At 41.3% G+C, this 14,998-nt stretch overlaps 1 protein-coding gene across 1 annotated transcript; it reads right to left on the bottom strand.

Moving 5' to 3' along the window:
* Positions 1 to 5,128: 5,128 nt before the first annotated feature.
* Positions 5,129 to 10,890, bottom strand: LOC129582820 (uncharacterized). Its single transcript, XM_055474433.1, has 4 exons — positions 10,838 to 10,890; positions 10,502 to 10,711; positions 10,294 to 10,425; positions 5,129 to 5,263 (listed from the first exon to the last, which is right to left on the bottom strand). Exons 1-4 carry the CDS (start codon positions 10,850 to 10,852, stop codon positions 5,129 to 5,131), a joined length of 492 nt encoding a protein of 163 aa, XP_055330408.1. The 5' UTR covers positions 10,853 to 10,890.
* Positions 10,891 to 14,998: the final 4,108 nt, after the last annotated feature.

Raw genomic sequence — 14,998 nt, 5'->3', positions numbered from 1 at the left:
TAACCATAAGATAAGCGGTGAAGGCAACGATGATAACGAGTGTTTCAATAACAAACAAGCTAGGATCCCAGTCGGTTTGCTATAAAATCGGTCATACCCGTGAAGTTCATAATTAAAGTGGGTTTCAACAACTGGTTTGGACTGCAGTCAAAACTGCTGGAAAGCAAAAGTGGCGTAATACCTGTATTAGTAGGCTAGCCCAATTTTCTTCATTAATATTGGTGTAGTTGGGAAAGCGAAAATTCGTGCCATATTTTAGATGCATTCGATGAATTTTCGGAAACGTCAAGCACCCATATGCCCGTTTTCTTCTGAGACTAAGCGATGCACCGCTTCGCCGAATGCCGATACCGTTACCGTATTCCTCGATCTACGCATATTCAGCGATAAGTACATAGGAAACCAACTTTTGGCGGTTGCAGAATTTGACGTAATGGAAATGCAACCGCTCGGTAAAATGAAGATCGCCTTAAAATGATGATCGCTGGCCGAAAAACTGTTAACCTGCTGTGAAATGGTGGATACTTGTCTTGGAATTACAAAAATTACTTGCCCGAGTTAAAACATATTTAATGTCAAGAACAGCAATTAAGAACACGTTACTTTGCCTTGATGCGAAGGCACATCAGTCCACTAACCTTTGTTCCAATGCCCGATAAGTAGCTTACCGACTGGTTGCTAATTTACATCTTTCGTAGACAGACAAATGATGGAGCGGTCATTCGCTTTTTCATAAGTTGTAACTACTATTTAGTTTATAAGGCTGGTGTAAATGCAACAATAAACAAATGGTCCATGCCTAAAAAAAGCCGTTTACGCATCGCTTAAGCTAAGAGCATTATTATGTCGCGCGCCTTCTTGAGAGAAAAGCCATCTTCGGATGGTCAGTCGAATATCTGGCATGCTAAAAACCACAAGGATAGGATCGAGAACGCCTTGTACACTGTACAATGTGGACAACCAGAAATCCACAAGAAAACTATAGTCATTAAGAAACGTCTCCACTATGTAGTACACGCCATAAGGAGTCCAACATACAAACACGCTGATCGTTAAAACCAGTAGAACGCGAAATCCGGCTCGGTGATTACTTTTCTCTAGCGGGCGCTGCTTTATCCACAAAACCAACGTCGAGATTACCATAAAGACAATGGGAAAGATGTATCCGGCAAACATGCCCAACATAATTAATGAGACAAAGGTGAAACGTTTGCTATAACACTCGGTGAAGAATGGGTCGTTGTATAATCTGTCCATGATCACAATCGGCAGGCATGTCAAATGGACGTAAATCAAGGCAACAACTATCAACGCAATTGCCGTTAATTGTGTTGAGCTGCGATAAGAAACCGGGAAGAACATGGCCCATAAGCGGTTGATGGCTAACATGACGTGTAAGCTCATGGGAATACCCGCTAGAATCCAGTTGTTGTAACTAAACAGCGCGCAGATGAAATGACCCGTTAGAAAGGTAATGGAAAAATAATCCGCCACGACGACAACATAGTTCACAACGGCGTACAGAATGTTCGATGCCATCAGCGCCAGAAGGCCCATTGTGAAAGAGGAGATGGCGCCGCGTTTACAGATAATCGCTACCATAACCACAACGTTACACAGAACTGCCCAGACGCTGATTAGCGTCACAGCGGCAAATGTAATTTTTTCTTCTGGTTGCAGTGTGATATTTGTGACATTCATCTTTAAGCTTTGATACTGTTTTGAGTACAGAACACCAGCTCGCACGATTTGATGAACCATAAAATATTTTACAAGAAATACTCTAATAAATGATGATACTGAATTTCCGCATTCTAGCCTGATATTGTCCGTTTACTTTATTGACGCTTTTGTACATTATTTACCGTCAATCGCAGTTTTAAGGACCTATTGCCAACCGGAAATGAGGTCGTAATCCGGTGATGGGGCTGCATAATTGCTGTTACCGGTTAAATTATCAACGAACTGTGAGCAGTTTAATACAAATTTTCGAAAATCTATTAAATTTTATTTTGGACGAAAAAGCACCAACTGAAAGAAAGCTGCAATAGCAGCACGAAAATTTTTCATCGTGCAAATAACTAATATTGGATCTAATATCGCTTGAATATTGAACAATGCGTAAAGAAGAAACCCTAACAGGCTGTCTTCGCTGCCGGTAAAATGCTGTACTAAATAGTGTACTTCATACGGTAACCAGCATAAAGACACGCTCACGGTCAGGACGATGGACAGACGAAATCCGGCGTTATCGCGGCGTGTGTGACGTTGCCGGTGTTTCATCCAGAGTAACCCGGCGGACACACATAAAGACGATGGGAAACGTATAGACCACTATCATCACAATCTCCACCCACACCGCCAATGCAACATTATTCAGATGACACTCATTCGCAGAGGAAACGGTCAGACGATAAAGCATACTATCCAACACAACACCGGGTGCACACACAGCGTGAATATAAATGACGGTGCAGACAACAACTGCAACCGCCCAGCTTGTAGTGCAGTTGCGGTATTGTAACGGAAAGAAGAAAGCGGCTAACCGACTAGCGGCGATCACCACGTGGAGATTCATCGGTATCCCAGCTACTACCCAGTCTGAGTACTCCATGAGCGTGCACGTACGGTGTCCGGCCGGAAAGTGTTGAGGAAAGTACCACACCAAAATAGTCACGTAGTTAGTGATGCAGAAAAATGCATTAGATGTCGCTAAAGCGACCAGAAACACGGAAAACGGGGTGCGTAAACGCCGGGTACAAGCGTACGCGATAATGATAGGCAGATTGCAAAAGAAGCCAGTGAAAATAATTAAGGTTTGGATACAAAATGAGCTCGTTAAGCCGAGTGGATGGTCATTCGTCAGGTTGGTTGCATTCATTTTTCAAATTCTTCTTGGAATCCTTTGCGGGCAGGATAAGTGACGCTGCCATTTGTCTGGACCTTATGCCAAATAAAATACAAAGCTTGGAAGAAAATATACTGAATATTGCATGTGAGCGTATGTTATTGTTGGGACCGTCAACAGACGAAATGCCGCGTTAGCAAATTTTTCTTGTTTGCTTATGGGAGCAGCTTGAATTCGGCCAAGTTTTGGTCGATGCAATCATTATGCAACGTTATCAAGTATATTTTATGTAAGGAAATAGAAAACAGGAAATAGAAAAAACAAGACAAGACCTGGCATGAAGAAAATAGACTGGTTTTGTGCACACGTAACGTATGCTGACTGCGTTTAGCGCTTAAATGTTACGTTCAACCACAGAATCATTACCCATACTTACAATGACTGCAAATCCCCAGTTGACTGCTTTAACGTTCTGCTTATTTAACCATGATCAGTTGCCGCTGTAAATCGCCAAGTCACTGTCATAAAGTTGTTTTCACCAATGTTGTAGGTAATTAATGTAATAAAAGTTAAGTCGTAAGAAAAGGAGACAGTTGTTGAAGGTGTCCTTAGGAATGAATAAATAATATTTTGGTGCACCATGTCAAAATAATGGTTCAGCAGTAAATTTATCAAAATTGTGTTATGAAACAGGTGCAGGGAAGGCTCTACAAAATGGCGTCCGCGGCTTGTGCAAACCTTAAATCGGGATGTCGATCAACCCTGGCCCATCGTTTCACCTTTTCACCACGATGCTCCTCGGGTAGTGCAGTAAAAGAACAGTGTTCTGGTTCATTCGTGCAGAAGGGCTGGTTGACAAATTAAGTTTAAAGGTATCAAACCTGATCGTCATCGGTCGAAGGAGACAAAACCTTTCTGTTTTGGCAATGATTTTGATTTTCTAAAAGAATCGGCAAAACAGATGACTTTTTCGAAAACGTCTACCATGTTCATACTTTCTGTGTGGTCCGTGGATGCCCACCGAATTTTTTTCTGTTTCAACTGTTTTGGGAAAAACAGAGAAGTACAGTCTGTATGAATCCACCACCACTTCAGCCAGCCAGGGTTAAAGGTTGCGATGCGGCGACATTGTCTGGACCTGGTTCAATCGTGTGGCTCCGAATGTTAGTCATCATCGCCAACAGGGCCGCGATGGAACCACCCATTGCTTTCGAAATCGCGATGACTTCACAGATCAAAAGCCAATACTGAACTTATATACCATTCGAAAACCGATTGGAATAACATCTTCCACATATATGCAGAAAGCGATTCCAATCGGTCTTCGAATGGACCGGTTGGGGCGTTACTGAAGTCCTTCGGGAAGAATTAGTTGCAGTTTGGAATAATGTCCGGTTAAAGGAAATTATCCAGGTGCTGAAGAGATGCGAGGACTGGTCAAACCTGGCAGTGGCCGTAGCATTGCATATGATCATATGTCATGTTTTGCCATTTGTTGCATTAAACCCTTCCATGAAGGGATTAAAAGCAACAAACGGCAAAATTGCATTGAGAAACAATGAAAATGCAATGAAAACTTTCAAGAAAGTCATCGCTTTGCTGTCTGTTGAAAGCAATATTTGAGTGCTGATGAAGCAGCTAGAACATCCAACAGTTTAAATACTTGTTGGCAGCAATATTTACGATGGCGCTGTCTTGCGTGAATGGCCGATAATTATCGTGCAATAAATTTTTAAATGCTGGAAAGCGACCGTGTCAGCATCGCCCGGAGGGATAAAGAAATTATGATTAACAATTGTTTACGACACAACGAATATTAATATGCCAAAAGTCATTGTTATGACTAAGCCATTAAATCGACTTGTAAGTTTAACCTTTTTTACTGTATAGTAAAGCTGCCGTTGATTGGTGCGGTATCTTAAACAATAAACAAGGACCATGACAGCGTATTTCGTGGTCAGAAGTTAAGCACCACTGCACCAAGACAAGCAAGCGCTACCCGTAAGACAAGCACCAAGTCAAGCACCTATGATTGCTATAAGAGACGCAAAGATTTATCACTACAAGCTTGTTTTCACGATTAGGTACTGTAGTCGTACTGTTAACCTTCATTAATTTTATTTTGCAGTGCGTTGTACTCGTATGTATGTTACGTTGTATATATGCAGTTAATCCAGATTTTAGACCGCCAAACTAAATCAGCCAGTAAAAAATTCAGCGCGCACAAGCGTCAGCTTGTTACATTTCTTTCGCTGTTCTGACAATAAACAATTGTGTGTCTTAAGATGGAGCAGAGACGTTGAACTCCTTCCATGGGTTAGTAGTATCCATCGACACCGGCTTTAAAATGGTACATTTCTGTTCACCGTTCAACTCGGCAAAGACCAGTGTATAGCTTACTACCCCGCACACAACCTGTAGAACGCACTAGATTAATCTAGGAGCACACAGGAAAAAACTGGCTAATTCTGGGCATGCATTCATTTTTTATGTAGACAGAACTACCATACTCACAGAAACTGCAAATTCGCGGTTGACTGTTAATTTTGCCAGTATAATGCCGGCTTTTTTGCTCGTGACACGCCTTAAATGTTTCTGCAGAAGTTCTTCGTCATCATTTGCCACGGACTCCTCTGCCAGAATACGTTCAACGGTAATTCGAACATCCGACTCCTACAATGTATACAGTGTTTGTCTTTGTTAACATATACAATTACATGTAAACCGCGGTAGAATTGAAATAAATATACGAGCCGTAAACATTAAACTGATAATCAACCATTACGATTTTTAGTAAAGGTTAATGCGATATTAATAATTTATCTCAGGGAAATGCTTTTAAAAGGGGCTGTCTTTCAAACAACCTTAATTTGCGATCTTTTTATTGGATGGTCTTTAAAGCAGAAAAGTCACTAAATGGCAAAATGCAGTTATCCAAATGTGATGATAGTACAAGAAACGCAAATTCGGCATTACCGATTCTGTGACCAACACCAGTGCTACCGTTTGCGCAATCACTGTAGCAACATCCGAGATCAGCTGTAAAATAACGCTCCAGGGCATTGTCGCCGGCGTCCCGTACATTTTGCAGATCTGATTAATGATAAACAGCAAGCGCAATAAGCGTTCAGCATAGACAGTAAAATTCAGCCAATGTAAACAGTCGTCATACACTGCAACCGTTTCGCAAATGTCTACATGATCTCTCAAGATGTCGCGAAGGTTTCCCTTGGTGGTTGGCCTTGGCGAAGCCGTGCGGATTAACTGTTGCTTAATACGTCGAAACAGTAAGCCGAAACAAATCGGCATTGTGACAATAAAACACTGCACTGACTGTTTACCGACAGCTGAGAAGCGCAACACAACATTAACGCTAATCAGCAGCGGACCGATGATTTGTTGTAAAGGTGTCCAGGCAGGATGGGTGTGAAGAATATGCGTCTTCTTTGCCTCGTAATCGTGAACATCCTCATAATACACCCCTGTTGCATTAAACACGCGATGCACAAGGAAGATGCCAATCGTCAGCAAAGAGATAATGGTGACATCGCTTGTGAAGAGACACGTGGTCGATAGTTTCCGAAATAGATAAAAAATGCTTAACAGCCGCCGATTTGCAAGCCACATGATTGTAACGTACGTTCCATGCAGTACGGGGAAGACATACGAGTGCAGATCTAGCAGCACATCGGATATTCGCTCCGACTTCGGTGTACTGGACATACCTTCAACAGCGGCAAAGACATTCGCAGTAATTTGCACCGCGACATAGGTGGTCAAGAAGAAAACGCCAAGCTTATTAGTTTGTTTTGCACTGTGTGCATGTCCTATTGTATGGGTCCATAAAAACCCAAAAAAGCTCAAAAGAAAAATCCAGGATGAACAGAAGACACTGACCAGAAATCTTGTGCTTCGAGATTTTCCCGTATCTTCGAACATTCTGAATACTTTTTAAATTTGATTTTAATGTACCACACGACAGTTCAATGAAGGAAGCTTGAAACAAAATCGCTTTGCTCAGGCAGCTCGTTTATGACTTGTGTATGTATGTAACTGTATGGGCTGACAACGGGGTAAGGCGCGGCTCCAATGACATGTCAACCTCTGTTTCCGACCTTTGCCATTTGCAGAACTGTCCGAATGTCGTTTAACGATCGCCTGCTGCTATCATTGTTTGATCACTAAACCACTGTGTCAAAATAGTCTCAAAATATTATTCTACTAAAGGTAAATTTTATAGCATGCATTTAAAACAAGCAGACCAACCTTATTTGGTTCTGAGACATCTTTAGCAAAATTCGCAAATGATTTCATAACAAAACCAACCACTGTAGAACCGTTTTCTTGTAAATTTAAATTAGCCTCCAAATAAACCTACTTTCCTAACAAAAGCTTGTAGATACAAGTGACCCAAGATATGCAGTACAATGAGCGGCAACTCGAACACCTATAGATATGAGCTTATGACACGTACAATCTAACGTCAAACACGGCATTTCGAGCATAAAAACAGGATAGCAACTTTAATGGGCCTGAAACTAGCTCTTATTATAAAATCTAGCTCTTCAAAACTTTCACGGATGAAGGGCATTCAGATGTCTTTGATGATTGTAACGAGTTCGAAAATCGGGAAGAATTTGTGAGTGTCTGTGCTGGAACCAGTCAATCGGGCAATCAATAGCATCGGAAACCTGGCGGCAATTGCACCTTTCCTGCTGCGTTTACATCCCAATAGGCGTCCTAAAAATTTGACATATTGTACATTGTATCAAAATATGTATGATGAAGACAAAATGCGCATACCGATTCTTGTTTGTACCTATGGTGCGTGTAGCAGCTCTGACATCTAGTGACATAACTGCCATAACATGACATAATGTTTTCCTGACCGACATTAGTCACGAAGACAACTGCCACGCTTGTCTTTCAAGCACTAAGGTAAAACGTTTAATCAGATGGTGCGACAAAAAATTTTCACAAAAGGAGTTGCCGTTACATTTTGGATTTCGAATAATTCATTCGAAATTTTGCAGCTATTACGAGTGCAAATGGAAAATCACACAGAATTTTCTGAGGAGCAACAGTTCCTGCTCCACTACAACCGCTCCATGAACCACGCCAACTACACCCAAACCAATACTGCCATCTGCATGATTTGGTAACCGGATGTTATATTTCTGATAACATGCAGTGTCCTTATGATAGTTTTTAATCTGCCGGTTGCCGTACTGCTCTCAAGAAAACAGCTACGGACACCTTTTTCCGTCTGCCTCACGGCGTTATCATTCGCCAATGTTCTGTGCTCGGTGCATGGCGTGTTCATTGCTCTACACATTGCGTGTCCTTCGGTCTGGTATCCTGGTAGTGCTTGTTATGCAAACCATTACGTGGGCTGGTGCATATCTGGTCTGCCCGAAAACCTCCACTGCCTGATCGCCGTAAACAGAATCTGGGCCGTGACCTTTCCCGTATCATACCGGAATTGGCAAACAACGCGAATGACAGCCGCTTTTGTCGGTATAGTTATATTGTACGTGCACATCGTGGCACTGCCAGGATTGGTAATGAATTCCATGTATGGTCGTCCACGTCCATCAGCACAAATTTACAGATGTTTCATCGACACTACAACATTTTCGGCATGGCATACCGTAGCTATGCTTCTCGTATTCGAACTGCCGGCAGTGTTTCTTCTGTTCGCCTGGATCAACCTTATGGTGGTGACCTTGGAAAGGCGTAGGAAAAGAAAACAAGTAGCAGGCAAAGCCCAGGAACAGAAGAAAGGCAGTAGTGCCTTTATGGTGTTTTCGGTATTGACGGGAACCGCCATCTGCTGCTGGCTGCCATACGAGACAATGTTCGTGATCATAGGATTCCGTGAATTTGTCGTAGAAGAGTGGACACTGTCAACGTATCTCCTGGGTTTGTATAAAATGCAGCAGATTCTGGATCCCATTCTTATCGTATGCACTATGAAGGAGCTACGAGTGCAGTTGAAAAATGTGATTTGTACTTGAAAGGACCACAGAAAATGCAACAAGAGCGGCGGATGGAAATAAATTTATTATACCGACCAGAAATGGCCACAATTTCAGCATACTTTCGAAGTATTGACAATACTGAATCATTCAGGCTAACACACGTGAAAGGCAATTTATGTTTTGTCAGAAAATTAATCTGTAATTCATGTTCTGTCTGAAAATTACATAGTTACAACCAACAGCACCAAGGCTGGGCAGTTGAGTGAAACCAACCGTCCAAGCGTGGAAGGAAGCTCTGACTGACGACGCACTACGGCAGCACAAAAATTTCTCTAAATCCCATTAAAATCTGGAACTTTTGTTCAATTTCTGCGTGCACGTTTTATGTCTTTAGCACCTTTGGTAATCGTTTTTTCAAGTTAAAATGCATTAGACGGATGCCAAAATTTTCTTTGCATTTTTTTGCGAGAAAATTTCACTTATACACGTAATGTCTTAATAAATGGTAATGTTCATCCAGCGATGACTGGAGGTTGAGAATTACTAATTTAAAGGATGCTTTTAATGGTCTCTTCCTAACTGCTTTTGAAAAGGAGCACCTTGTGTCGATTATAAGTGCACTTGGAAATTGCGTATTTTCCGGCAAGCGTATCGGAAACACAAATTGTTCAGAGACCGCCCTGACCGTTCATCGCGCAAAGGTCTTCTGGTAACCAGCAACGGGCACCTTTTGGGTCATTTTTGTGGCATTAACAGTTTCCAGAAAAGGTCTGGCAAAAAAATGCTTTCGTAATTTTTTTAGAGGTACGAGGACGAGCTTAGTACATGTGATAGACAAAAAAACTAGCGAGAGAATCTGATAACCATGCCCGGCCCGTGCATCACGGGCAACCACCCAGGTTTGTCAATGCTGGTAAACACATCACATTTAATACAAAAATCACCCCAGTAATACCGCACACTTTATTTCTTACAGTAAAACTTTGACTTTGTAGAACCCCATGTGAAATTTCAGAGGACTCACTTTTTACCCATTCTGAAAGATTTTTTAATTTTAGTCGGAGTATTTGTCACATCGCTAAGTCCGCTACGAGTGTTTCTTTTTCGCTTATTTTTCTGCAGCAGTTTTTCTGCTTCCCGTTGCTCGAGCGCTGCGATTACTTTACTGTCCGTCACAATAAGCCATGCTTCGGCGCGCAGACGAGAATCTTTAAGTTTTCTCTTTTTCTGAGGATGAGCGCTCATGGAATTATGGTGCCAGTCTGCAGCCACTTTGTCAGCTGCAACCGATGGAAGAAAACCTTCTGCTTTAGAGATTGCGAACGCCACAATCTCTTCTATCTGTCCTTCAGTCAAAAGTGGGATTTTTCGAAGATTTGTGCGTATAACTTCCAGCTCGCTCACGTATACGGTGGCAACAGAAATGGGAACGTCTGATAGAAATTGGCTTGGAACGGGCTCTACGTAAGCTCGGCAGACCGCATCCGGGTTGAAAGGATAAATTCCGGAAGAAGCAAACCCAGAAATAATATTGGCGGCCATGTTGAATTCATCCCATTTTTTCACAAGGTGACGAGCGAAGTTTTGTTTGTTAACCTACGATCAAATTTAATTTTTAGATTAATTTATCACATTTATTTATTAACTAAAATTAGCATAAAAATGAAAATACCTCTTCTTCAGCGATAAGGGTCATCAGTCGCAAATAATCCCGCCAATATTTTTTAACAGGGCCGTACACCTTCAGATCCATGGGTTGCAACTTCCCGGTCTGACCAGACGGCAGTATGACAACGGTAATATCTTTGTCAGACTTCATGCACTCCGATAAAAACTCCAGATTGAACATATGAGAGCTGTGCCCATCGAGAAAAATAACATTCTGAAAAAATACACAACATACACAACATACACAACATTTTTCAACATTTATTTTTTATTAAAATGAAAGAAATTTATGACAACTAATTTTTTAAATTTTTTTAATAGAGTAAAAGAAAACACGCACTTTTGCTGCCGTCATTTTGGGGATGACTTCTTCTCTGATATATGAAGTGAAAGTTGAATTATCCATCACGCCTGACGAGTTAAACCCAATATGACATCTGTCGTCTGTGCCGTCAAAACGAGTAGCAAGGAAAACTTTGCCGTCAAATAAAATTAATGGTCGCAGAATTTCTCCAGCCGCATTGCCGCCCGCCAACACCGTGATTAGTTCGCGGTCGTTACCGTCATAGTACGAAAGGACTTCCTTTACCCCCCGCTTGGCGTATACCGTCGTCACTTTTTCCGCTACCTGGAACGCTGACTCGTCAAAATTCCAGATACCTGCAGGATCAAGCAGCAGGCCCCCGGTATTAAGCTCACTCAATCGTTGTATCCAACCCTCCCGATTCTCCACGGTCCACTCTTTAGCCTTTTTTCGGGAAACGCTGTGTGAAATTCGCTGAACAATCTTCGGGTGCCTTTTAAGAAATTCGCGATGCCAGTATGATGAAAACATCTTTCGATTTTTGGGCACATCTGTACAAGGTAAAATTTTTGTAAGTAAAAGAAAAACCAGCAACGTACAAATATTCTCACACTAACGTCACTGAATATTCCGTCAGAAACGGACGCATTCAAATTTAAAATTTAACCAATATAAATAAATGCGATAACAGTCAATAATTTAATTTAATTTTACACAAATAATTTTAAATCTCATTTTTAGCTACCTTTATATTTGGTCAGTAACGGCACAATCCGCTTTAAAAATCTTTTATCCAGAGGGATGCCGTTCTCCCCCACTTCAGCAGCAGATTTTCGATGTAGTTTTCTTCGGCTTCCGAAAATTTTCTCATATGTGCGCCTTTCTTTTCCGTACGCACGCCCTTCAGTTTATTCCAGAACGAAGAATAAGGAACCTTGTACTTTTTCGCTGCAGCGTACTGTGACAGGTTCCCCGTTCTACAAGCCTTCAGCGCCAAGGCCATACGATCATCGTACGCTGCTGGTAAAGGCACGTCGCTGGCAGGTTCCTCCACACAATTCTCACTCAACGGTAGGCCGGAAACAACGCTGATACTCGCGCAAGAAATCTCCATCGCAGGTGCAAAAAACAAACTGGCAGGTAGCCGTACGTCGGTGATATTCTCATCGTAGTACATCTCGCCAGATGAATCTTTATATTTAGATGGTAATTTTATAACATTATTATCAAGAGCTTGGTTAATTAATGTCAGCCACTGGTTACTGGAAATTTTGCGGAGAACCAATTATAAACAAAGTTATAAAACCAAAACAAACAAAGTTATAAAACCAAAACAAAACTCGCATTTAAATCGGCTACCGCCAGCCTAAGGTGGCTGACAGTGTTGCACAGCACGCAAATGGTTATCAGATTCTCTCGCTAGTTTTTTTGTCTATCACATGTACTAAGCTCGTCCTCGTACAATTACAAGTATTCCAATAATATACCGCTACTCCAACCACTAGGTTACTTACATATCTCGCTATTTGTTTGTTTGTTTGTTTATTCAGCTTAACGTCTACAACGATCAGGATAAGTTCCTGCATTAGGTGGTAGACTACCGTAAACCAAGATAAGATCGAGACTTCGCAAAGTAAAAAAAATATTCAAATTCAAATTTTACAACAATTTATGGTGATCAATATGCAAAAAACGTTTAGTCCAATTTAGATCCTTCCATTTGAGGGAATCCAGAGAGGTTTGGAAATAGCCGATTGTCCTGTATGCGTCCTTGGGTAACTTTATTTCGTTCCACAAACTGGCTGCCAAGAAGGAATAACTCCGGTCACTTAGAAATATCCGTCCGTTAGATGATTGCGTTCCAGTAGGCTCCACTGCGTAGGGATGCTCGTCCAAGGCCGTTACCTGTCTCGTTCTACCTGCAACACAATCAGCAGCAGAACACTTCTCGCGAAATTTGAAAAATCTAGTTCCATAAGGAACCAGACCAAACAACAGTTTGTACATTAGCAATAACAGTTTCCGAATTCGACAGAACAACAGCGATTTGTACCCTGCTTTCTCAAGCGTTTCTATGTATTCGAAAGAACGCGGGCCGAATCGAATAGTTTTTGAAAACCTTTCCTGACAGTTTTCTATTGCGTCAACTAACAACTTTTGCTGGTAAAATGTAACAGTACTGCCATATTCAGTTATCGGTCTTACTACTGAATCATACAGTCTTCTTCGTGCTGCACTATTCTGAAACGGAAAAAAAAGCGCGTTTAAATACCGTATTCGTTTTTTCATGCGACTGGCTAAACTGTAGCAATGAGACTGCCAACTAAGATGGCGGTCAATGTGAAGACCGAGATATTTGGTCTCCTTAGCTACCGGTATACTTTCATTGTTTAAAAAATATAAACTGTCCTGCAGTTTGACACGTTTCTTCGTAAAACGAACATGAACAGATTTCTTTGGGTTAAAAGTCAGTAGGTTGGTTTTGGCAAACTGGGAAATTTTATTCAGCGTTAACTGAAAGTCTTCTTCGTCAGCTACACACTCAGCTTTTCGTAATACACAAACATCGTCAGCAAACACAAATAATTCGCAATCAGTCGGCAAATCATTGATATCGTTCATGAGGCATAAAAACTTTTGTGGTCCGACAATTGAGCCTTGTGGAACACCACTTGTAACATTTCTGAATGAAGATATCTTTCCATCAACAATAACTGCCTGTGAACGTCCCCTCAAATACTCACTGAGAAGTTCGACTAACTGGCAGTTAACATTCATCTTACGTAACTTAGAAATTACGGTGTTGTGATCAGCTTTGTCGAAAGCATTGGTACAGTCTAAGAAAACGCAGTCTACATCTACACCATTATCAATGAAATCCATTACCTTTTGCACAAAAATCTGACACAAAAGTTCTGGGGAGTGACCTTTACGGTAACCAAACTGATAATCGGAAATAAGTCTATTGTTGTTTATGTACACAGTTAATCGGTTATTAAGACTTCTTTCGAATAGTTTAGAAACTGGGTGGAGATTAGCAACTGGCCTCCAACTTTTTGGAATCGTCAAGTCGCAAGACTGTTTAGGAACCGGTGTTACATAGGATACTTTCCATGAAACTGGATATTTTCGTTCAGACAGACAGGTGTTAAATAAAATTTTTAATGGCGCTATCAACGCGGCACCACAGGTTGTAATTAGCTCATTGGTAAACACGAACGGCCCAGAACTTTTGTCGTATTTACCGTCTTAATTACACCCCAAATATCAGCTTCGTTTACAAAATTCTCTTCGTCAACAGGCAAACTTTCAATCTGTTCATCTTCTAAACAATGTACTGGACACGGAACTAGTGCGTCTGAATAATGGGAATTCAGAGCTTCAGCTTTTTCTTCGTTGGTGAATGCAATGAGGTCACCACAACGTAGTGTTGGTATCCCCTCCCGGTCAACACACTTACGAACGTACGACCAAAATTTTTTCGGATTTGAACGAGATGCAGTTGCTACATCCTGAAGACTACGATTCGTGTAATTCTTGATGATTTTATCGCACTGGCGGGAGTAACATTTTCAGGTTGAACGTAATTTGGCTTTTCTATCATTACTGATCTCCTTAACGAATTTTTTGTGGGCGGTATCTCTCTTTCTTATTAATCGTTTTACGGACACGGGAAAGGTCACGGAAAACACTTTTGGTTTGAGCTTGCTTCTTTTAAAAAACTGCAGCGCTAATGTAACAATCTGGTTTTCGATACAAACGGCTATCTCCGAACAGTTTTTGTTTTTCAGTGCTGAAGCCCAGTCAATCTGGTAAAGCGAATTTCGGAACGGGATAACGTTTCTGTTAAAAATTTCCACACAACCTTTCTGTTCCTATCCTGAAAATTGTTCTTAGGGAGAAATAGTGAAAATGATATCCCTTGATGATCGTTAGTACTTGCTGGTGGGCTAACAGCTTTGATACCTTCGATAAACCATCGGGTAGGAACAATAACTAGGTCCAAGATATTTTCGTTCCGAGTTGGAAACGTAACAATTTGCTTGAGATTAAATTCTTTTAACGATTGGAGCAAAAGTTTTCCATGCAACGTACTGGAGGTAAAACTTTCCCAATCAACGTCTGGACAGTTGAAATCACCCATTAAGCAAAATCGCTCGAGATCAATTTCAGAGAATGTCACACTGATATGCTCTA

This window comes from Paramacrobiotus metropolitanus, unplaced genomic scaffold, assembly GCF_019649055.1.
Source record: "Paramacrobiotus metropolitanus isolate TYO unplaced genomic scaffold, Prichtersi_v1.0 Parri_scaffold0000008, whole genome shotgun sequence".
In the NCBI taxonomy this organism is placed as follows: Eukaryota; Metazoa; Tardigrada; class Eutardigrada; order Parachela; family Macrobiotidae; genus Paramacrobiotus; species Paramacrobiotus metropolitanus.
The sequence above is the reverse complement of the archived record's forward strand: the minus strand, read 5'-3'. Positions and strand labels throughout refer to the sequence as shown.